This window comes from Callithrix jacchus, chromosome 16 (assembly GCF_049354715.1).
Source record: "Callithrix jacchus isolate 240 chromosome 16, calJac240_pri, whole genome shotgun sequence".
Lineage (NCBI taxonomy): Eukaryota > Metazoa > Chordata > Mammalia > Primates > Cebidae > Callithrix > Callithrix jacchus.
Window position 1 is genome coordinate 99,204,185 of NC_133517.1, and position 26,029 is coordinate 99,230,213.

At 43.9% G+C, this 26,029-nt stretch overlaps 1 protein-coding gene across 1 annotated transcript in view; it reads right to left on the minus strand.

Moving 5' to 3' along the window:
- Positions 1 to 26,029, minus strand: part of LOC100385770 (lysosomal-associated transmembrane protein 4B) — a 60,953-nt gene that overhangs the window by 19,206 nt on the left and 15,718 nt on the right. Inside the window, 3 exon segments of the mRNA XM_008982944.5 lie at positions 1,347 to 1,469; positions 2,166 to 2,239; positions 11,515 to 11,626. Coding sequence (XP_008981192.5) covers positions 1,347 to 1,469; positions 2,166 to 2,239; positions 11,515 to 11,626 — 309 coding nt within the window.

Below are 26,029 nucleotides of genomic sequence, written 5' to 3' on the forward strand. Positions count from 1 at the left end.
GGGTGACAGAGCGAGACTCTACCTCAAGAAATAAAAAAATAAAATAAAAATAAAGTTGCGTGGTACAATGACTCACACCTGTAATGTCAGCATTTTGGGAGGCCAAGGCTGGAGGATCACTTAAGTCCAGGAGTTTGAGGCAAGTCTGGACAAGATGGTGAAACCCCATCTCTACAAAACATACCAAAAATAATTTAGCTGGGCATGCTAGTGCATGCCTGTAGTGCCAGGTACTCAAGAGGTTGCGATGTGAGGATCATGTGAACCTGGGAGGTCAACGCTGCAGTGTGCCAAAAAGCACCACTGCACTCCAGCCTGGGTGACAGAGACCCTATCTCAAAAAAATAAATAAATAAAATTACAGAGGTATTCCAACCTCATAACCACTATAAGCTTCTTAATACCCTGCCACTAATATTCACTCATATGGTCACAAAGGACATTTAACCATAAACTAGTCCCAAAATAATGCTTGGGAAAGACGGGACTCTAGGGTCAAACGAATGTGGGAACTAGTGTAAAGCAGAGTTCCACTTTCTTTTGATTTTTTTTTCTTTTTTTCTTTTTTAAGATGTGGCCTCACTCTATTGCTCAGGCTAGAGCACAATGGCGTGATCTTGGCTCACTGCAGCCTCCACCTCCCAGGTTCAAGCAATTCTCCTATCTCAGCCTCCTGAGTAGCTGCGATAACAGGTATGTGCCACCTCTCCCAGCTAATTATTTTGTTTGTTTTTGAGCAGAGTTCTACTTTCAATACACTAGCAGAGCAAAAAGCTATCCTTTGTTCATAACTGAGAAAATTACATTTTACCAAACAAGATTCTCAGTAACTAGACTATAATTTAGGTAGGTACACCAAACACCACCATTACTGCCACCAATAATAACCCCAGCCCTCAAAAATTTCTTATCAGGCCAGGCACAGCTCAGGCCTGTAATCCCAGAATTTTGGAAGGCCGAGGTGGGTGGATTACCTGAAGTCAGGAGTTTGAGACCAGCCTGACCAACATGAAGAAACCCCATTTCTACTAAAAATACAAAATTGGCCAGGTATGTTAGTGCATGCCTGTAATTCCAGCCTCTTCGGAAGCTGAGACACGAGAATCACTCAAACCCAGGAGACAGACGTTGCAGTGAGCCAAGATCGCGCCACTGCACTCCAGCCTGGGTGGCAAGAGCAAGACTCTATCTTAAAAATAAATCACTAAATAAATAAATAATTCTATCAGTAACCCAGCTGCAAGCTAAAAATTCTGAAATTAATGTCTGTGTCTCTATAACTCTACATCCCTTACTTAACCAGCTTTCCCTAATGAAAAGCAGCGGCAAATAAGAGGCCCACATACCAGTTGTCGTATGTATTCCTGAATGGAGTTTGGATAAACAAGCACAGTGATTGCAACCAAGGTGTTCAGGGCAAAATCAAAGATCTGGTAACAGAAGAATGGGATAATCCAGGCTGCGTGTTGCTAAAAAGAACAGAAAACAGAAAGTTAATATGTTCAATATTGTAAAATACTATTTTGTTAAATACAAAGAAATATTTTATTACTCTAAAAGGAAATGGAAAAATTGAAATTCATTAAACCAGGTCATGGTGTAAACTGCTATGCCAAATACAAGCAGTCAACAAACAAGCTTCAGTGAACATTTCCAGGAGGTGGGGTGTGGTGGCTCACACCTGTAATCCCAGCATTTTGGGAGACTGAGCGGGGGGTGGATCACTTGAGGTCAGGAGTTCGAGACCACCCCGGCCAACATGGTGAAATCAGGTCTCTACCAAAAAAACACAAAAATCAGCAAGGTGTGGTGGCGCACACCTGTAGTCCCAGCTACTCTAGAGGTTGACTTGGGAGAATTGCTTAAACCTGGGAGGCGGAGGTAGCAGTGAGCTGAGATTCTGCCACTCCACTCCAGCCTGTGCAACAGAGTCTGTCCCCAAAAACAAAACAAAACAAAAACAAACAAAAAAAAATTTCCAGGACTATAATACTGATTTTATTGCTTTTCCTAGTACCATCTAATACAAATGAAGAGATTTAAACATTATTCAGAGATTCTTACATAAAGCTGGAAAGTCACTTCTTTCTTACTATAGATAGCAGCACAGATGAAACATGTAAGAGACCGAGGAAAAGGCCAGCATCGTACTGGAAGCTGCTTACCTTGTATGCTCCGTAAGTAGCCATGGCACATATCAGAATCATGAGAACAGAAATCGCAATGGCAATGCACATGTCTGCCAAAACAGTAAAAAGAAATTTTTTAAAAAGGCAGTCAGTAGTGGATCCACTGTTTGAACACTTTTAGTCTCTCCCCAAAGGTGTTTTGTAAATAAACTGGTAAAAAGTTAGTAAAAACTTTATATTAGGTAAGAGATTATTTGAAAATAGAGAAAAGGATACAGGTTTAGAGGTATTTTTTAATGTTTGGTCTTCTCGTCCTCTAAACTATATAAATAATGATTAGGTATTACTTTAGAGATACATAGGTGTCTAACTGCTGTTTTATAAATCCATGTGTGCCTCAGAGCTCTAATAAAAGTCTTCATAGATTCCCATCTTATTTAAAATAAAATCTCCACTTATCAAGGCCTTGATGTTCTGATTTCAGAGCATGTCTACCTCTCTCATTTTGTCCCACTTTGTCCCACTCTTGCTCACTATAAGAGAGTCATACCATCTAATTCATTTTATTTAATTTTTATCTATCTATCCATTTACCTATCTATTTATTTATTTATTGAGATGGAGTCTCACTCAGTCACCCAGGCTGGAATGCAGAGGTGCAATATCAGCTCAATACAACCTCCACCTCCCAGGCTCAAGTGAGTCTCCCACCTCAGCCCTCTAACTAGCTGAGACTACAGGTGTGCTCCACCACTCCCAGCTAATTTTTGTATTTTTGGTTTCACCATGTTGGCCAGGTGGGTCGTGAACTTTTGATCTCAAGTGATCTGCTAGCCTCAGCCTCCCAAAGTGTTGGGATTATAGGCATGAGCCACCACCCCAGCCTTCTTTTTTTCTTTAGTCAGTCTCTGATAAATGAAGGGTGTTGTTCTGTCTCCCAAGCTGGAGTTGCAGTGGTGCGATCATGGCTCACTGCAGCCTCGATTGCCTGGGCATTGGCACTATGCAATTACAGACATGAGCCCCTGCACACAGCCAAACATTTCTTAAAACAACTTACCAGGTACACAAGTGCTTGTAGCACCATTAGTTGCTACAGGTAATAAATATTTAATAAATATTCTTTTATACCTACTCAATATTTAATAAGAAATAATTCTATAAAAATGAACTCCAAACTACTGGGTTTTTTAAACCCCTTTTCTTAGATCTGGCAGAACAAATTATTGTTAATGAGAAAAATAATATTGGTTTTCATTGTACATGCAACTTTTCTAAATGAAAGCTTTGAATATTTTCAACATAAAGATCTAGAGGGGAAAAAAGGATCCTTACACTAAATCTCTGCTAAATTGCAAATCACATCCTGATTTCAGAAACATTAAAATGTAAACAACAACAACAATATGCATCGGAGAAGCAGCTGGTGAGGAAAGGAGCAGGAAGAGAGGAATACTGGACACCAGAGCTGATCTAGCTCCTGCTCAGCCAGTGGCAAATAGGCTTAGTGCATCTGTGATGGTTAATACTGAGAGTCAGCTTGACTGGATTGAAAGATGCAAAATATTGTTCCTGGGTGTGCCTGTGAGGGTGCTGCCACAGGAGATGAGCATTTCAGTCAGTGGACTGGGAGACACAGACCCACCCTCAATCTGAGTGGGCATCGTCTAATCAGCTGCCAGCCCGGCTAGAATAAAGCAGGCAGGAGAAGATGGACGAGCAGACTTGCTGAGTCTTCTGGCCCTTCATCTTTCTACTATGCTGGATGCTTCCTGCCCTCGCACATCAGAAGCCAAATTCTTCAGCTTTTGGACTCTTGGACTTACACCAGTGGTTTGCCAGGGGCTCTCAGGTCTTTGGCCACAGACTAACGGCCACCTTGTCGGCTTCCATACTTTTGAGGTTTTGGGACTCAGACTGATCCATCACTGGCTTCCTTACTCCTCAACTGGTAGACAGCCTATCATGGGACTTTACCTTGTGATCGTGTGAGTCAATTCTCCTTAATAAACTCCCTTAAATATATCCCATTAGTGCTGTCCCTCTAGAGAACCCTAATACAGCATCCTAGGATTTCAGTAAGACATTAAGCAGAGCTTTATATAGTATTCTTGTAAGCAATGTAGGGAAATATACACCAAGAAAACTGGTTGGTTAGGCGGAACATCAAGATAAGTAGTGGAGTGGCTCAACCAGCTGGCTTCCAGTGCTGTTCCAAATCCACTCTTCAACACCCTGTTCTCTGCCCCAGGCAGTGATCTGTGCGGCATCTCCACATACAGCTCCTCTGCCCTCCACCCTCTGGTGAGGGAATGAGATCAGATGAGGGAAGAGAGTGAGGGTGCCTTCCACTCTGAGCTCGTCTTGGGTTGGTGATAGACCTAGTCCAAATGTCACTGCTCCTCACAAAAAGGTTAAACCTAGGTGGCTGTCTCATTCCCAGCTCCAGTAACTATGGCCTTCCAAGATTATCCAAGTTACCATCTCTAGTGGTTTTCTCATACCGAAAAAGGTATACCTTTGCAAAAATCTCCTTGAAAGTAAGTATCCAGGCTGAGCATGAGCCAGTGGCTCACGCCTGTAATTCCAAAATTCGGGGGGAAGGAAGGTAGATCACTTGAGGTCAGGAGTTCAAGACCAGCCTGGTCAACATGATGAAAGCCCATCTCTACAAAATACACAAAAAATTAGCTGGGCATGGTGGGGCACCCCTGTAATTTCAGCTACTCGGGAGGAGTAGCTCCGTTCTCCAAGGCAGGAGAATCACTTGAACCTGGAAGGTGGAGGTTGCAGTGAGCCGAGATGGCACCACTGTACTCCAGCATGGGTGACAGAGTGAGACTTCAACCCAAAAATAAAACAAAAAACAGAAAACAAAAAATTCATTGAATTATCCTTTTAAAGCAAGTCAAGTTAGAATTGTTCTAAGTCCGAAAAAAGAAAATAAAAGTCAAGATGTAAAGTATGCTTCCTTTTGAACCATGTGGTTTAAAAGATAAACAGTTGAAAGAATAGGAAGGAGGATGAATGGAAATACAGAGCCAGTCCAGGCACGGTGCTCACTCCTGCAATCCCAGTACTTTTGGAGGCCAAGGTGGATGATCACTTGAGCCCAGGAGTTTAAGACCAACCTGGGCAACAGGGCGAAACCCCATCTCTACTAAAAATACAAAAATTAGCCAGGTGTGGTGGTGTGCACCTATGGTCACAGCTACTCGGGAGGCAGAGGTGGGAGAACTGCCTGAGCCCAGAAAGCAGAGGCTGCAGTGAGCTGAGACTGTGCCAGTGCACTCCAGCCTGGGCGACAGAGCGAGATCCTGTCTCAAAAAATAAAATTAAAAAGTCATGAAAATAAAGGGCCAGGGTGGTTCCCCTGGCTCAGCTTCCCCTGCTGCTGTAGTTCCATTTCCTCAAGGTCGTCAGGATCTTTGTGCACAAGCCGGCAAGCTGTGCAGGCTGCCAAGGGAGATACGGTATGTGAGTAGAGAGCAGGGAGGCAGCCCAGGGCTCTTTCCATGCCCGGGAACAGTGAGCTTTAGTTTGTGATGCTGAGCGCCATCAGGAAAGCCGGCCCTCCCCAGGCTCGTCACCCTTTTTAGTTGCCGTTTCCTATTTCTGTTTTTATTATCAAAACGTTCAAACATACACATACACGTGTAAGCATACACACAGAAGTACAATGAATCTCATCACCTTTTGCTTATGTTGTTTCATCTGTGATTGCTTCATTTGTGCCCATTCTACCATTGGTGGAAATCTGGATTGTTTCCAACTTTTGGCTATTAGAAATAAAGCTACTATGACCACTTTTATACACGGCTGATGATGGATTTATGAAGCAGCCATTTCTCCAGGGTGTATGTCTAGGGCTGGGTTGTGTGGCGCTCACTCCTAGAGTGTACATGTATCAAGGAATGGAATTTGAGGCCATAATGTCGATGCATATTCAGCTTTACTTTTCCAAAGTGGTTGATTTAGTTTACATTCCCAGCCATGATTTGAGAGTTCCCGTTGTTCGGCATTGACACCAATTGGTTTTTGTCAACTGTGTTAATGTTGGTCATTTTGAAGGGGCACAGTAATTTACTACTGTGGTTGTAATTTACAATTCCCTGAAACTTATATGTGGAGAATACTCTTGTATGGATATCTTCTTTTGGAGGTGTGTATCTTTCTCTTATTGATTTCACCCAGAACCATTTATTAAAAAGACCATCCTTTCTCCAGTAAACGCAGTGGTGTCTTTAGCCTAAACCCAGGGACTGTATATATAAGTAGCCATCATTTTTTGACAACCTATCTGGCTGTTCTTTCTTCAGGCTAACTTTGTCTGCCCAGAGAAGACGATAAGTTTGACTAGAAAGACAAATCTGCCACAAAATTAATTAGAAATTAATCTGGATGAACTGCTGTTTGATATTATGCATAGCACGGACATCTGAGGTTATAATCTTTGCCAAACAAAATTTCACAAATAAAATTTCATGAAATCTACCTCTACTCAAAGCTGAGTGTGTAACACCGTATGTCACACATACATGCTTTTCAATCATTACTCTTTGAGCTTCTAAGTCAGTGGACTGAACTACATTTTCTAACTTTTTATTCTAAAGTCATTTTAGACATATAAGAAAGTTATAAACACAGCAGAATTCACCTATACCCTTGACCCGGCTTCCCTTATTAACAATTTACCTAGCTCTAGCATAACACCAAAGCCAGGAAATTAATATTCGTACAACACTATTAAGTAAACTGAACAACCAATTTGAATTCATTTTTTTTTTCTTTTCTTTTTTTTTTTTGAGATGGAGTCTTGCTCTGTCACCAGGCTGGAGTGTAGTGGCGCAATCTCAGCTCACTACAGCCTCTGCCTCCTGGGTTCTAGTCATTCCTGGGCCTCAGCCTCCCGAGTAGCTGGGACCACAGGCGCGTGCCATCACGCCCAGCTAATGTTTTTGTATTTTTAGTAGAGACGGGGTTTCATCGTGTTGGCCAGGATGGTCTCGATCTCTTAACCTCAAAATCCACCCGCACTGGCCTCTCAAAGTGCTGGGATTACAGGCGTGAGCCACCACGCCCAGCCAACTAATTTGAATTTCATCTGTTCCCCCTCAGTGTTCTTTTTCTTTTCCAGAATCGAATCCAGGACCCCACACTGCATTTAACTGTGTCTCTTCCAGTCTATGACAGTTTCACATTCTTTCCCAGTATAGTCAATTGAAGCCGGGTAGGGTGGCTTATGCCTGTAACCCCAGCACTTTGGGAGGTCGAGGAGGACGAATTGCTTGAGCTCAGGAGTTCAGGACTAGCCTGGGCAACATGGCAAAAGCCCATCTCTACAAAAAATTAGCCAGGCGTGGTGGCTCAGGCCTCTAGTTACAACTACTTGAGAGGCTAAAGGTAGGAGAATCGCTTGAGTCCAGAAGGTAGAGATTGCAGTAAACCCAGATTGTGTGTCACACAGCACTCCAGTCTGGTGACAAAGTGGGACCCTGTCTCAAAAAAAAGTTTTTTAAGCTATTTCTTTGTATTTTCTTTTTTTATTCCAGTAGATTCTCCTATACACCTCATTTTAATATAAACCGCAAATTAGCTTTCTTCTACCAGATCACAGGGGGGGAAAGAATCACATGTAAAAGAGAGAAAGAGTTGTGCTCTGTCTGGCTGGATGAAATCTTCAGATAGGTGTCACCACAGCAAAAACATATCAAGATAAAATTGCTGTATTAACTTCCATAATTTTTTTTGTTTTGTTTTTTTTGAGACAGGGTCTGGCTCTGTCGCCTGGGCTGGAGTGCAGTGGCACAATCTCAGCTCACTGCAATGTCTGTCCCCAGGCTTAAGCAATTCCCACCTCAGCCTCCCAAATAGCTGGGATTACAGACACACACCATCACACCCAGCAAATTTTTCTATTTTTTTTTTTTTTAGTTGAGCAGGGTTTCGCCCAGGCTGATCTCGAACTCCCGAGCTCAAGCAATCCACCCATTTCAGCCTCCCAAAGTGCTGGGATTATAGGTGTGAGCCACTGTGCCTGGTCTAACATTTCTTATTCTCTCTATTCTGAATGACCCCCATTACTCATATGAATTCTTCCAGAAAGAATAGTGAGTTTAATTAATGATAAATGAATGTCACTGTTTTGTTGTTGTTTTTTTTTTGAGACTGAGTTTCGCTCTTGTTACCCAGGCTGGAGTGCAATGGCGCGATCTCAGCTCACCGCAACCTCTGCCTCCCGGGTTCAGGCAATTCTCCTGCCTCAGCCTCCTGAGTAGCTGGGATTACAGGTACGTGCCACCATGCCCAGCTAATTTTCTGTATTTTTAGTAGAGATGGGGTTTCACCATGTTGACCAGGATGGTCTCAATCTGTTGACCTCGTGATCCACCCGCCTCGGCCTCCCAAAGTGCTGGGATTACAAGCTTGAGCCACCGCGCCCGGCCAAATGAATGTCACTCTGCTTTCTTTCCTCTCAGATTAAAGCTACACAATTCCAGTAGCAGGATTCCCTTTCTTAGGTAATTGAAGTTAGGAAAAGAAGTTTAAATGCTAATGCTATGGTTCTATCTGGATCGAATAGTAACACTGCAGGCCTTATTCTCATCACCAGAGATTAAGCTGGGTAATGACTATCTGACATGATAGGCTAAGTTTAGCTACCTTGAAAGGCTTGCTGGTACTTAAGACTTCAAAATAGTAATTGTTTTACAATGTCCTGGATGTTAATTCCAGTAAATTTGTGGTTTCTCTTGTATTTTATATATTTGAAAGGACTGAATATATAGTTTGTAATTACTTTCTTTTCCCCCACCCCCGGACAGAGTGTTCCTCTGTCGCCCAGGATGGAGTATAGCGGCATTACCTCACCTCACTGCAACCTCTGCCCCCCGCAGGTTAAAGCAATTCTCCTGCCTCAGCCTCCCAAGTACCTAGGACCACAGGCATGGGCCACCATATCCAAACAATTTTTGTATTTTTAGTAGAGACAGGGTTTCGCCATGCCTGTAATCCCAGCCCTTTGGGAGGCCGAGGTGGAGGGATCATGAGGTCAGGAGGTGGGGGGATCATGAGGTCAGGAGATCGAGACCATCATCGCCACCATGGCCAAAAACCCACTCTATTAAAATTTAAAAAAAAAAAAATAGCTTGGCACATAGTCCCAGCCACAGGGAGGCTGAGGCAAGCGTTCAATCTCTTGAACCCAGAAGGCCGAGGATGCAGTGAGTTGAAATACACTGTACTTCAGACAGCCACAGCACAAGACTCCATCTCAAAAAAAAAAAAAATCAGATGGTTATAAAGAGTCACCTTTGCTCCAATTCTCAACAAGTTCCTCATCTCCATCTGAGACCACTTCAGCCTCGACCTGATTATTCACATCATTATCAACATTTCCGTCAAAGCCATTCAGCAAGTCTCTAGGAAGTTCCAAATTTTCCCATATTTTCTTTTTCTTTCTTTTTTTTTTTTTTGAGACTGAGTCTCACTCCGTCACCCAGGCTGTAGTACAGTGGCTTGATATCTGCTCACTGCAACTTCTGCCTCTGGGGCTCACCACAACCTCTGCCCCTGTGGTTCACGCAATTCTCCTGCCTCAGCCTCTTGAGTAGCTGGGATCACAGGTTGCACCACCACGCCCAGCTAATTTTTGTATTTTTAGTAGATACGGGGTTTCACCATGTTACCCAGGCTGGTCTTCAACTCCTGACCTCATGATCCACCCACCTTGGCCTCCCAATTTGCCGGGATTACGGGCATGAGCCACCGCACCTTGCCACTTTCCCACATGTTTCTGTCTTCTTCTAAACCCTCCAAACTGTTCCAGCTTCTGCCTTTTACTCAGTTCCAAACTTACTTCCACATTTTCAGATATCTTTTCAGTAACACTCCACTCTACTGGTACCAATTTACTGTATTAGTCCATTTACACGGGGCTGATAAAGACACACCCAAGACTGGGGAAGAGGTTTAACTAAACTTACAGTTCATTTGGCTCGGGAGTCCTCAGAATCACGGCAGAGGGTGAAAAGCATTCCCTCCATGGCGATGACAAGAGACAATGAGGAGAGGCAAAAGCGGAAACTCCTGATAAACCTATGAGATCTCGGGAGACTTATTTATTATCACGAGAATAGCAAAGGAAAGACCGGCTCCCATGACTCAACGTGACCAGCTCCCAATTAACTCCACGTGGGTCCCTCCCACAACATAGGGGAATTCTGGAAGATACAATTCAAGTTGAGATTTGGGTGGGAACACAATGTACCTATCAATCCCTAACAACCGTGCTCAGCTAGTTACTGAAATTAAAGTCTAGTTTTGCCCCACTTCCTGACTCCGGACTTTCTCAGCTGAGTAAAGATGCAGGTAACCTCCTCAAGCTCGAAAGCAGAAATTATCTTTGATTCCTCCATTTCCTTCACCGCCCAAACCAGCAAATTCTGCCAAATCCCTCCCTGTTCTCTATCCCCAGTGCAGCCTAGGTGGTATCCCCAATACCACTCTCCCAGCCTTTGTGCTCACACACAGTCCCCCAAATGCACCCTCCACTCAGCAACAAAAGGGATTTTAAATGTACACATTAGTTAATGCATTTAATTAAAACCACTGAACAGCTTTTTCTCACTTGGAGAAACAGAGCCCTCACCATGTCTTTCGAATGCCTCCTATCTAGCTCTAAAACTGCGTGCTGAGCCACTCTCTCACTCTCCTCTTATTTGCTCCAACTCTTTTTACGAAAAACTCATTTGAAGTCTCCAAAGCCAATGAGAAATAAATCTGTACTCTCTTCTGTCTCAGATCATGCACAGCACTGCCCCTCTCCTTTGCCATGGACTCAGCATGATTATGATTATAAAATGATTAGGCTGCAGTGATCTCGAAGCTGGGAGCCTAGCTTCCTCCCTACTTACCCCACATCCACACCTCTGTACATATTTCCATTCACTGGAAACACATCCTAAATTCCCCCAAATAATCTGCAACGTCATTTCTAGAATGGAAAAGAATCACGTCCTAGAACAAAAACAAATACTGAAACATAATAGAAGACACAAGGAGATAAGCATGAGCTTTTCACTTTCCTTCCTGCCATTTATACCTCGTCCTCTCAAAAAAGGCCAAAAGGCCCATGGTAGAAAGTCTACGACAATGCAAGTTTTTTAAATGAGTAAGTTAACATGAGATGAGAAAAGATCTTATTTAGACTCTTGCACCTAGAAGACAGTCAGAATGTTGGACCCACATAAGTATTTATTGATTTATGATGACAGAAAGTTATGTATCAGCTCAAATGGGCTCACGAGTCAATATTTGTAATTTAATAGGAAGTACTGGAGTCAGATTCCCCGCCCTTGAAAATACCAAAGTATCTACTACTTACTGGCATCATCCATGAACTCAAAGTCACCGCCCAGTTCAGAACTTGAAAAGCGATACTGATCCGGGTCAGCCAGGGCACTCAGTAAAATCAACAGTACCACGGCATTGATGATCTGCAATAAGAAAAAGAGAATGTAAGTAACTCCAGGATGCGGTCCTTATCAAAGAAAACTACGCTGACCACATAGTCAGGTTGGTGCCAGGCAACATCCTCGGTGGCTTGACTCTCAAGCCCCACCCATGGAGGGAGCAGACAGACATTCCCAAGGCAGAAATCCTGCCAGCCCATTCAGTTGCAGCCAGGTGCACAAGGCTTGGAGTGAAGACAACAGCGGGATTTCACCTCGTTCTCCCCTGGCCCAGGCACCACAGAGCAGGGAACACATACACACACAGGCAGCAGCCCTGGTGCCCGTGGTTGGAAAAAGCACAAAAACTTTCCAGTTAGTCAACTATGATCTGGAGCTAAAGGTGAGTAACCCCCAAGTTGTCTCAGTTCATCAAACATTTTTCACAGGTTCGAACCAGTGGAGCTTTGGGAGCTTTGAAGCCATCTAGGAAGCAGTTTCAGAGAATGAATGCAAAGCTACATAGTGGATCCAGCATCATCACTCCTGCAACAGCCCAAGTAATTCCCTTTCCAGGCCAGGCCAGCAGTCCTGTCTTCTGGATACTGCCCTTGGCTGCTTCAAACTCAGCTCCTCCAAACGAAAATCGTCTTCTTTAACATCTCTTACCTCTGCTCCTCCTTGTTTGTTCTCTAGCTTAAAAAGTGGCCTTGCTATTAATAATTAATAAAAAACACTCAGGCACTAAGCTAAGTGCTTTATGTGGAATTTCTCTAAAGCCCCGAAATAACCTAATGAAGTGGGTACTAAATTATTCCCATTTATACACAGCAAACTGAGGCTCAGAGGTTAAAAAACGCTGCCCAGGAACAGCTACGAAGCTGTAGAGATGGGATCTGAATCCAGGAATCTAGTTCCAAAGCCTAATCTCTACAAGCCTACCGTCCATACATGAAACTTCATCATCTGAGTTTACCATCTTTATGCTGCACACAAAACCAACTGCAAAACACTGACCATTCTACCTCTTCATTTCTATTTCCTTTATTCTTCCTAACTGTCATTGCTGAATAATACACAGCGTATCAACTTTGATGGGGCTGGGGTAGCAAGGATCACAGAGTTTAAGTGAGGCATCAGCTAAGAGCGGGTTATTGTTTGTTAAGAGACAAGGTGTTGGCCAGGCGTGGTGGCTCACACCTGTAATCCCAGCACTTTAGGAGGCTGAGGCAGGTGGATCACAAGGTCAGGAGTTCAAGACCAGCCTGGCCAAGATAGTGAAACCCCGTCTCTACTATAAATACAAAAACGTAGCTGGGCATGGTGGCATGTGCCTGTAATCCCAGCTACTCAGGAGGCTGAAGTGGGCAGTTGCTTGAACCTGGGAGGGGTAGGTTGTAGTGAGCTGAAACTGTGCCACTGCACCCCAGCCTGGGTGACAGAGCTAGACTCAGTCTCCAAAAAACAAACATACGAAACAGAGAGAGAGAGAGAATCTATATTGCCTAGGCTGGCCTCTAACTCCTGGGCTCAAGCAATCCTTCTACCTTTGCCTCCCAAGTAGCTGGGACTACAGGTGCATAGCACCTGTAACAAGTAAGAAGACTGGCTTGTTACTTCTTCGCTATTTATTCTAAGTTCAGAAACTTATGAGAGTTCTATGTTTTACGCTTCTCAAATGGAGTGCAGATATGAAAAACCTTGATACACAGAGAAAAGCCTTCTAACACTATCAGCATTCCTACCACAAAAATCATATTTGGGCTGAACACAGTGGCTCATATCTGTAAATCCCAGAATGTTGGGAGGCTGAGGTGGGAAGACCACTTGAGCCCAGGAGCTCAAGAGAAGCCTAGGCAACATAATGAGACCCCATCTCAACAAACAAACAAAAAATGAGCCAGGCATGGTGGCACATGCCTGTAGTCCCAGCTACTCAGGAGGCTGAGGTAGGAGGATCACTTGAGCCCAGGAGTTTGGGCTACAGTAAGCTGATGTGGTCACCGCACTCTAACCTGTGCAACACAGTAAGACCTTTCCTCAAAAACAAATAAACAAAAATCCACATATTTAGAAGTATCTGTTTATAGGAAGTGTAAATGTTTTACAGAACGTCTACTCAAGAGTTTATTTTTGCTGGGCGCAGTGGCTCATGCCTGAAATCCCAGCACCTTGGGAGGCCGAGGCGGGTGGATCATGGATCACGAGGTCAAGAGATCAAGACCATCCTGCTTAACATGGTGAAACCCCGTCTTTACTAAAAATACAAAAAATTAGCTAGGCATGGTGGCGCATGCCTGTAATCCCATCTACTCAGGAGGCTGAGGCAGGAGCATTGCCTGAACCCCGGAGGTGGAGGTTGCAGTGAGCCAAGATTGCACCATTGCACTCCAGCCTGGGAACAAGAGCAAAACTCCGTTTCAAAAAAAAAAAAAAAAAAAAAAGTTTATTTTTAGCCGGGCACGGAGGCTCACACCTGTAATCCCACCACCTTGGGAGGCCAAGGTGGGTGGATCGCTTCAGGTCAGGAGTTCAAGACCAGCCTAGCCAACAGGGTGAAACCCTGTCTCTACTAAAAATGCAAATTTGCTGGGTGTGGTGTTGGGTGCCCGTAATCCCAGCTACTCAGATGGCTTAGGCAGGAGAATCACTTCAACCTGGGAGGCGGGAGGTTCCAGTGAGCTGAGATTGTGCTACTGCCCTCCAGCCTGGGTGACAGAGCAAGACCCTGTTTGGGAAAAAAAAAAAAAAAAAGTTCATTTTTAATGACAATCCCAATTCGTTGTAGGATTTGGAGTAATCTTTTTTTTTTTTTTTGTAGACAAGAATCTCACTCTGTGGCCCAGGATGGAGTGCAGTGGAAACACCCTCGGCTCACTACAACCTACCCTCCGGTTAAAGTGATTCTCCTGCCTCAGCCTCCCAAGTAGCTGGGATTACAGGTGACTGCCACTGTGCCCAGCTAATTTTTGTATTTTTAGTAAAGACAGGGTTTCACCATCTAGGCCAGGTTGGTCTTGAACTCCTGACCTCGTGATCCACCTACCTCAGCCTCCCAAAGTACTGGGATTACAGGGGTGAGCCACCACACCCAGCTGGAATAACTTTTTTCTCCTGTATTTTCCAAATTGTCAAATACAAGCTGGCTGCTTTTTGAAAAAACTATAATGAGAACAGCAACTTTCCAGCGTTTATATATACATATAACTAATTTAAACAGATACAACAAGCATGCGTTTAACCAAATTTCTGAAGGTACAAAAAGAGTATATAAGGGCCGGGTGCGGTGGCTCAAGCCTGTAATCCCAGCACTTTGGGAGGCTGAGGCAGGTGGATCACGAGGTCAAGAGATCGAGACCATCCTGGTCAACATGGTGAAACCCCGTCTCTACTAAAAATACGAAAAATTAACTGGACATGGTGGCGTGTGCCTGTAATTCCAACTACTCGGGAGGCTGAGGCAGGAGAACTGCCTGAACCCGGGAGGTGGAGGTTGCGGTGAGCCGAGATCCCGCCATTGCACTCCAGCCTGGGTAACTGAGAGAAACTCAGTCTCAAACAAACAAACAAACAAAAAAAGAGTATATAACAAAAAGCTACCCTCTCTGTCAGAGGCATCTGAACCAAAGCGACTCCATTATGAATAGGGGCTTGGTAAAATTAGTCTTAGGCCCACTGGGCTGCATTCCCAGGAAGCTAGGCATTCTAAGTCACAGGATAAGATAGGAGGTCGGCACAAGGTACAATTCACAAAGACCATGCAGATAAAACAGGTGATGGTAAAGGAGTCGGCCAAAACCCAACAAAACCAAGATGGTGACAAAAGTGAGCGCTGGCTGTCCTCACTGCTCATTATGCTCTAACTATAATACATTAGCATGCATGCTAAAAGACACTACCACCGGCACCATAACAGTTTACAAATGCCATGGCAATATCAGGGAGTTACCCATACATGGTCTGAAAGGGGGAGGAACTCTCATTTCTGGGAATTGCCCACCCTTTTCCTGGAAAACTCATGAATAATCCACCCCTTGTTTAGCATATAATCAATAAATAATTACGGTATTATCAGTCGAGCAGCCCAAGCTACTGCTCTGCCTATGGGGTAGCCATTCTTTTGTTTCCTTACTTAACAAACTTACATTCACTTTACTCTATGGACTCCAACGAAATTATTTCTTGCATGAGGTCCAAGAACAGTCTCTCGGGATCTGGATCAGGACCCCTTTCCAGTAACATCTCCACAGTAATTATTATAACAGTTTATCTCTCTCCAAAGACCTAAGAAATTTTATAACACATCTTAAAGAGTATGATTAACAAAACTCTATTTGGAGAAAACTTTTCATAACAACTCCAAGGCTTAAAGGAAGCACAGGCCAGTCCCACAACTGGCATTATGATGTTTGGCAAAGATGTTATTTGATAAACTGCCGAGGTTTCTTGGCATTTCAATCCCTCTATACCCTTTTTTTTGAGATAGAGTCTCGCACCGTCACCCAAGCTGGAGTGCAGTGGCACAAGCTCAGCTCACCGCAACCTCCACTCCTGGGTTCAAGTGATTCTCCAGCCTCATGGGCACCTGTAGCTAGGATTACAGGAACCTGCCACTACACCTGGCTACTTTTTTTTTTTTATTTTTAGTAGAGACAGGGTTTCACCAAGTCAGCCAGGTTGGTCTCAAACTCCTGACCTCAAGTGATCTACCCACCTCAGACTCCCAAAGTGCTGGGATTACAGGTGTGACCCACTGCACCCAACTCCTCGATACTCTAGAAAAGGTATGTGGAAAATAGTGGACTGAAATAAGATCAAATGAATTAAGAAAAATGTGCTTTGAAAAACTATAAAGAACCACACAAGGGCAATGTACTCTATTATTGTTATTGGAATGGGGTAGGGTTTTAAAGTTAAAATGAAAAAGCATAAATTTGGGATTCATGAGCAAAAAGCTTTAAAGGGGAGTGGAGTAAGGAGTTGGTCAGAGAAAATGGAAAGCTGATGAGGTAGAGTGCAGTGTCAGTCTGGGATCCTGTAGGGCTACTTATGGAGGCCACCAACTGGCCAGGTCTTTTGTATTTTATTCTAAATATAACAAGAAGTCATGCATGTTATTACAGAAGGGAAGAATGTCATCTGGCCAGGGTTCAAATGACCAAATATACATAAAATACCTAGACTGGGCGGACCTATCCAAGATGGCCGATCTCGGGACTGCAGCTCTCAGTGAAGGCGCAGAGAACTAGACAACGCCGCACTTTCAGACAAATTCTGGTCACTCACGGAGCAGAAGATCCCCAGTGGAGGAATCACACAGGTCACCAGCGCAACTTTTGTGGCCAGCGCAGCGGTTCCGCCGGCGCCTCGGCGCGGCAGCTCTCGGAGCAGAGTAAACAGGTTCGGAGGACCCACAAGAGCCCAGCACAACACCAGAGCCCGGGGCAGCGGCAGTGACGGCACCTCGGCGCGGCAGGGCTTGGCACAGAGTAAACGAGACTGGTTCCCCTTCTGAACGAGGTTTGGAGCCCCGGGAAGGCAGAGTCACCCACTACGGACACAGGAAGGAAGCCAGACAGGAGAATCCTGGGCAGAAAAGCACCATCAGTTTTAACGGCGCTGCTCTGGCCCTGGGAACTAACAACCTGGACGCCCACTCAAGAGACCTAATCTGAAAGTTGGTAATTTCAAAGACGACAGGAGGATAAACTTACAATGACGGGAAGAAACCAGCGTAAAAAAGCTGAGAACACTCAAAATCAGAACGCCTCTCCCTCTAAAGATGATCACAGTTCCACATCAACAATGGAACAAGGCTTGATGGAGAACGAGCGCATCCCAATGACAGAATCACTCTTCAAGGAATGGATAATAACAAACTTCGGTGAGTTAAAAGAACATGTTGTAGCCCAACGTAAAGAAACTAGGAACTTTGAAAAAAGGTTTGATGAAATCCTATTGAGAATAGACAACTTAGAGAGGAGTATGAGTGAATTAATGGAACTGAAGAATACAATACAGGAACTCCGAGAAGTCTGCACAGGTTTAAACACTCGAATTGTTCAAGCAGAAGAAGGGATATCAGAGGTCAAAGTCCAACTTAATGAAATAAAACGCGAAGAAAAGATTAGAGAAAAAAGGATAAAAAGGAATGAGCAAAGTCTCCAAGAAATGTGGGACTATGTGAAAAGACCAAATTTACGTTTGATAGGTGTACCTGAATGCGACGGAGAGAATGAATCCAAGCTGGAAAATATCCTTCAGGATATTACTCAGGAAAATTTTTCTAAACTAGCAAAGCAGGTCAATATTCAACCCCAGGTAATACAGAGAACACCACAAAGATATTCCCTCAAGAAGAGCAACCCCAAGCCACATAATCGTTAGATTCACTAAGGATGAAACAAAGGAGAAAATACTAAGGGAAGCCAGAGAGAAAGGTCAGGTTACCCACAAAGGCAAGCCTATCAGACTTACAGCAGATCTCTCAGCAGAAACTCTACAAGCCAGAAGAGAGTGGGGGCCAATATTCAACATCCTCAAAGAACAGAACCTTCAGCCCAGAATTTCATATCCAGCCAAACTAAGCTTCACAACTGAAGGAAAAATAAAATCTTTTATGAACAAGCAAGAACTCAGAGATTTTATTACCAGGCCTGCTTTACAAGAGCTTCTGAAAGAAGCATTACACACAGAAAGAAACAACCAGTATTAGCCTTTCTAAAAATACACCAAAAAGTAAAGAGCACCAACATAAAGAAGAATTTACACCAATGAATGGATAAAACAGCCAGTTAACATCAAATGGCAGTAACCCTAAATTTAAATCGACTAAATCATTCAATCAAAAGACACAGCCAAAACTCAATGGCATGTTACATCCAGACCTGTTTCACAGGCAAGGATACACAAAGACTCAAAACAAAGGGATGGAGAAAGATTTACCAACCAAATGGAGAGCAAAAATAAATAATAAATAAATAAAAAGCAGGAGTTGCAATTCTCGTATCGGATAAAATAGATTTTAAAGCAACAAAGATACAGTGGTAAAAGGATCAATGCAACAACAAGAGCTAACTATCCTAACACCCAGATACATAGAGACTTAGACACAATGAGACAGAAAATTAATAAGGATATCAAGGACTCAAACTCAGATCCAGAACAAGTAAACTTAATAAATATTTATAGAGCTCTCCACTTCAAATACACAAAATAAACATTCTAGTCAATACCACATCACACGTACTCATAGGTTTAAATGAAACATTGATTGGCCATTATTAATACCCAGTTTTTTTAAGAATAAAGCAATATTTCCACTCACTCTCCCTCTTTCTTCCTCTCCTTTACTCATTTTTTTCTTCTTTCCTTCACTCAAAAAAAAAAAGAAATCAACTTGTAAACCTCTAGATCCAGGTCGGCAATGTCTCTGTCATTGCTTGAATTCCTTCCCTCCCTCCCTCCCTCCCTCCCTCCCTCCCTCCCTTCCTCCCCTCCCCCCTTCCTCCCTTCCTTCATCCCTCCCTTCCTCAAAAAAAAAAAATACCTAGACTGGCATACAATAGCCCCTCTAACTATCTTACCTCTTCACACCTTAACAAGAACCATATTAATGCTTTTGTTTACTAGTTTTCTAGATCTTCTAAAGCCAGTGTACGCTCAGTCCTTGTATTCTCAGTCCCTAGGGACCTGTCAACTCTTAATCAGGTTGTTATTCTTCCCCTGTGGGGTCTACTCATCATGTACAGTTACTAATTGCCTGTAACACATACTTGCTAAGTGCTTAGGAAGAACTCCCCAAGACTCAGAACATGAAGTTAAATACCTCCGGCCCCCAAAAAACACAAAGCATAAAGCAGTGAATAAGACAAGAGCTCAGAGAAAGAATCATGCAAGTTAAGGAGAGGTCCAGTCAGGGGTTGCACGGACCTGCAACAGAGATGGTAGCAATTGAAGATGTGGAGCCTGAAAGGTGTGGAAAAGAACAATTCCAAGTATCAGCAATGCCACTGAGATGAGGGTGCGTCCTGAAGACATCAAGTTCAATGTGGCTGGAACACCCGGGTGAGGGGGAATGAAAGGAAATGTAGAGGATGGAATCTGAAATGTAGGACGGGGCTGGGTGAAGAGGCCTCGAAACCAGGAGAGGAATTCCAATAGTTAATGACAATGCCATAAAGATTTTTGAGGAAGGATATGACCTGATCAGAGCTCTGTTATTAGAAAGATCAAACTGGTCGAAGTGGAAAGGCTAAATTAGATGCAAGAATCCAATGTGGTGTTAAATAAAAAATTATAGGTGGCCACAGTTGCAGACTGAGCTCCTGCACAAAAGGCCCCAACAGACTAGAATCCAAACCAAAATGCGCTCACCCATGCTCAGGGTGATGATAATCTGAAGTCACCCGATGCTGTGACATAGAAATTGCTCTATAAACTGCATACCTTGACATATCTCAGCTTTCTGTTGAAACTGCTCTCTGTAACCCTAATGTGACAGGCAAGCAATCCAAACCAATGCCATTTTGGCCCCTGCACCATTTTAAGAAAAACTGAGACTTGTAGTAACTTAAGGTCTATTTTCCCACCCTACCCAGACAATGTATAAACTCATGCTTACCTTGACTTCTGTGAACCACTCAAGTAACAATAGAAATGTCCAATGTCCGCTGGCCCTGGGAATGTCTAAAGCCCCTCGCCCCCACTCCCACTGAGGAGGTGGTTTACAGGCACAAAAGGCCTTGACACCCTCCTTTTGGGGCCACAGGTTAGAGAGTCCTCCATGGCTGCAGGGAATAAAGACCCTTTAATTTGGCCTAGTCTTTGTCTCAGTGGTGATTTTGCCCTCCTGGGTTATAACAATGCTAATAATCAATTATTTTTGTATTGTTCTGTCTCCCTGCCCCTGCCTTACAAGAAAAGTCCCTTTGACACAACGCATCTGCTTTTAGTTCTTCGTTACTGGTCTCTTCAGCCTATTTCTGTCTATACAGCCAAACTCCTCTGCTTAGCTCATGGGATACTCTATTTTATAGGATGAAGTGTTGCCTAATTAAGATCTTTAAACTAGGCGGGGTGCGGTGGTTCATGCCTGTAATCCTAGCACTTTGGGAGGCCAAGGTGGGTGGATCACCTGAGGTCAGGAGTTCAAGGCCAGCCTGGCCATCATGGTGAAACCATCTTTATTTAAAAAAAAGAAAAAAAGATCTTTAAACTAAAATTGTTGTAATTTTGTCCTTTGACTCTGAAAGCACAATAGTCTGGCCAAGAAGTAACAGGGCATTTCATCTCTAATTCTCATGACAATCCTGTGAAATGGTCATCTTCTATGTTAGCTGGAAAGGTTTAGTGACTTTATCTTAGGGCCTATGTGTGGGAGAGAGAGCCAAGGTTGGAACTCCAAGACCTTTCCACATGGGAGGTAGAATTACTAGAGATACAGTAACTGACTAGATGCAAAGAACATAGAAAGAGAAGCAAAAAAGACCTGAGACTTCAAACCTGGTGACAGGATGCATCTTGTCATTATCAGAAATAGGGAAGGTCAGTGAAAGGATGACAACATCGATTTTAGATACACTGTGCTGAAAGTACTTGCAGAATGTCCAAATAATCCTATTTTTAGCTTATCCATCTGGCCTCTAATCTTTCTCTTTGTATTCGCTCTGTGGTATTCATGTATGTCCTGTTTTTCTGTTTGCTACCGGAGTTCTGACAGCCTGATGCTGTCAGATACTTACATGCCTTTCTGCCCTCTCCTGCTCCGTCTCTGTAACATATCACATGGTGTCTGACAACAGAGTTCTGGCTGCCAGCTCAGTGTGTGTGTCCCTCTTACTCCAGAGTGGGTCTTGGGTCCTATGCCTGCTGGTGTCATAAATGATGTAGAAAGTATTATCACCCACTCTGTACCTCAAGCCCTGTGATGCTTCTCTTGCGGGGGACAAGTCCCCTTCCAGGTATCCTGGTTTCTTGTGAGACAGTCCAGTTAGAGGAGACACAGATAAAACAAAGATATGACAGGTAGGCTCATCACACATAACAAATGACTCACCATCGTGGCTTTCAATCAGCGTGGAATTTTCCTAATAGAAGGTCTGTGCGCCACCAGGTAGCTACTGTAGTATATAAAACCTCAATTGCTAGATGGGACTCTGGCACACCATGGATGATGTGAATAGAAAATGGGAGACACAAGCCTGTAATCCCAGCACTTTGGGAGGCCGAGGCGGCGGGTGGATCACGAGGTCAAGAGATCGAGACCATCCTGGTCAACATGGTGAAACCCCGCCTCTACTAAAAATACAAAAAATTAGCTGGGCATGGTGACGCGTGCCTGTAATCCCAGCTACTCAGGAGGCTGAGGCAGGAGAACTGCCTGAACCCAGGAGGCAGAGGTTGCAGTGAGCCGAGATCGCGCCATTGTACTCCAGCCTGGGTAACAAGAGCGAAACTCAGTCTCAAAAAAAAAAAAAAGAAATAAAATGGGGAGACAAGAGGACCTATTTCTGTGCAAAGGGGTTAGGGTGAGGATTAGCCATGGTAGCTACCAAACCCAGACAGACAGAAAAGGTCAAACATGAGTCAAAGCCCCAACAACACTGGGTAAGAAGAACTTCCTGAAAGAGAGAAAATAGCAATCACCCAATCATCCATTCTAACCAAGAATAAAACATCACCACAAATGAGAAACAAGATGACTGCTCAGGCTTGCCAGGCGCCCATTATGTAATGACCACAGCTAATCTAAATGCAAAAGAGAAGACAAACTTATGCTCTAATTCAGTTAATGCTCACTTATATTTGGGCTTTCTTTGTCTGTTTTGTTGTGTCCTATACAAACTGTTCCTGTTCTATTTATAAACTGTTCCTGTGATGTCACCTATTTTTCCTTGTTCTTAACAATGATTACTTTTACACGTAAATAAATCCAGTTTCTGTCCAATTTCTTAAGTAGTGTTAGGCTCCTAAAAATGCCCCAAGAATACAAAGTGCTTTTCACCCCATAAGTCATCTATCAGATCCCAAATAAGAGACTTGGAGCTTGAATCTAAACAACTGAAAATGTAATTGTCAGCTCTCCTTTTTAAAAGCCTCAATAAAAGACCCTTAAAGCCGGGCACAGTGGGTCATGCCTGTAAGCCTAGCAGTTTGGGAAGCTGAGGTGGGTGGATCATCTGAGGTTGGGAGTTCGAGACCAGCCTGACCAACATGGAGAAACTCCATCTTTACAAAACTACCAAATTAGTGGGGGCAAGTGCCGTAATCCAAGATACTCGGGAGGCTGAGGCAGGAGAATTGCCTGAACCCAGGAGGCGGAGGTTGCAGTGAGCTGAGATCGAACCATGGCACTCCAGCCTGGGTAACAAAAGCGCAACTCTGTCTTAAGAAAAAAAAAAAAAAAAGGGCCAGGCGCGGTGGCTCACACCTGTAATCCCAGCACTTTGGGAGGCCGAGGCGGGTGGATCACGAGGTCAAGAGATCGAGACCATCCTGGTCAACATGTGAAACCCCGCCTCTACTAAAAATACAAAAAATTAGCTGGGCATGGTGGCACGTACCTGTAATCCCAGCTACTCAGGAGGCTGATGCAGGAGAATTGCCTGAACCCAGGAGGCGGAGGTTGTGGTGAGCCAAGATCGCACCATTGCACTCCAGCCTGGGTAACAGAGCGAAACTCAGTCTCAAAAAAAAATAAATAAATAAAAATAAAAACCTCGGGAAAAAAAAAAAAGAAAAGCACAGTGTAAGAAGTTGTAATTCCAGGGCACAGTGGCTCACTCCTGTACACCCAGCACTTTGGGAGGCCAAAGCAGGCAGGTCACCTGAGCTCAGGAGTTCGAGAGTAACCTGGCTAACAGGGCGAAACCTCAAAATTAGCTGGGCATGATGGCAAGTGCCTGTAATCCCAGCTACTCAGGAGGCTGAGGCAGAAGAATCATTTGCACCCAGGAGGCAGAGACTGTGGTGAGGTGAGATTGTGCCATTGCACTCCAGCCTAGGCAACAGGGGGAGACTCCGTCTCACCAAAAAAATAAATAAATTTTATACACACACACACACACACACACACACACACACACACAGCCAGGTTTGGTGGTGTGTGCTCATAGTCCCAGCTACTTGGGAGGCTGAGGTGAGAGTTAATGCTTTAGCCCATGAGTTCAAGGCTGCAGTGACCTATGATGGTGCCACTGCTCCTCAGCCTAGGCAATAGAGCAAGATTCCCAACTCTTAACCCCTTTCCCATTTGTCCCAAGAATACTTGCCAGCAGCCCTTACAGCTGCAGCATTTGTCCTGAGATAACTTTGCCACAAAATACCTTGCTTTTATTATTATTTTCACATTGCTCTAGTTCATCAGTTTGGGAAGCAAAAGACATTCTGTTTACAGCATTCAGTTTTTAGTAGTGTTTTTTTCTGTTTACAAAATATAATAATTCTCTATTACTGAAAGTGTCAAATCCTAGAAAACACAGCATTCCTATGGGTGATGTTAACATCATTCCTGAACGGTTGTTGGCCAAAGATTCATTTGAACAATGATTTTTCTGAAAGACAATACTGATGTTCTGTTTAGAAATAATTCCAAGAACAGTGTTTATATTTTATTTTCACGATGAAAATCACGTAGATGTGCTTCAGCCTCATAGGGTGTTTATGTAAAATTAAATGAGCGCTGGCAGCAAGCTGTACCTTTCTTTTTTTGTGAACAGAAAAACAGTTAAAAAAAAGACATGGTACCTGTGCCCAACATTAGTAGCCCAGTGGGAGAAACATACATCAACAGCCAAGTAAAATTTAGAATAAATGCTATTATATTCACTACCTCATTCACTAATTAATTCATTCAGTTGTTCAAAGAGTATTAAGCAACAAATATATATTATGGCAATGCCCTCAAGGCAGCCTATTATCTAAGCAAGGAAGATAATAAATGGGATATTCTATTTAGAGTGAAAACAAATTCTGTTGTGTTACTAACAACAGTATTTTTTTCATTCTAGAGTTTATAGTTATTATTTTCAAATCTGCCATATCCTTTTTATGATTCCTGAGGTGACATTATTAACACCAGAAAGTAACAAACCTAAACATCTTGAGAGAGAAAAATTACAGCACAATTTTAAGATAACAGATTAAGTGACTAACTGTTATGCTGGGTATGGTGCCTCCCACCTATAATCCCAGAACTTTGGGAGGCCAAGGTGGCTGGATCACCTGATATCAGGAGTCTGAGACCAGCCTGGTCAACATGGTGAAACCCTGTCTCTACTATAAATATAAAACAGCCGGGTATGGTGGCACATGCCTGTAATTCCAGCTGCTCAGGAGACTGAGGCAGGGGAATCTCTTGGACTAGGGAGGCAGAGGTTGCAGTGAGCCAAGATGATGCCACTGCACGGCAGCCTGGGCTACAGAGTGAGACTTTGTCTCAAAAAAGAAAAAAAAAATTGGCTGTTAGGCTGGGCACAGTGGCTCACACCAGCCACACTGGGAGGCCAGGGCAGGTGGATCATTTGAAGCTCAGGAGTTTGAAAACAGCCTGGGCAACATGGTGAAACCCCATATCTATAAAAAAACATATTATGAGGCCGGGTGCAGTGGCTCACGCCTATAATCCCAGCACTTTGGGAGGCCGAGGCGGGTGGATTACGAGGTCAAGAGATCGAGACCATCCTGATCAACCAGGTGAAACCCGGTCTCTACTAAAAATACAAAAATTAGCTGGGCATGGTGGTGCGTGCCTGTAGTCCCAGCTACTCGGGAGGCTGAGGCAGGAGAATTGCTTGAACCCAGAAGGCAAAGGTTGCGGTGAGCCGAGATTGTGCCATTGCACTCCAGTCTGGGTAACAAGAGCAAAACTCCATCTCAAAATATATATACAGTCGTGGTGGCTTGCACCTGTGGTCCCAGCTGCTTGGGGAGCTGGGGTGGGAGGGTCCTGGGGCCCAGGAGATCAAGGATGTAGTGAATGGAGATGGTGTCACTGCACTTCAGCCTGGGTGACAAAGTGAGACCTTGTCTCAAAAAAAATAAAAAGAATTGACTGTTAAGAAAAACTCCAGCCAGGTATAGTGGCTCATGCCTGTAATCCTAGCATCTTGGGATGCTGAGTCGGGAGGTTCACAAGGTCAGGAGTTTGAGACCAGCCTGGCCAATATGGTGAAACCCCATAAAAATACAAAAATTAGCTGGGTGTGGTGGCAGGCACCTGTAGTCCCAGCTACTCGGGAGGCTGAGGCAGGAGAATCCCTTGAACCCAGGAGGCAGAGGTTGCAGTGATCCAAGATCATGCCACTGCACTCCACCCTGGCGCCTGGTGACAGAGCAAGACTCTGTTTAAAAAAAAAAAAAAAAAATGTACCCAGGCCAGGTGAAGTGGCTCACACCTGTAATCCCAGCACTTTGGAAGGTCGAGGTGGGAGGATCACAAAGTCAAGA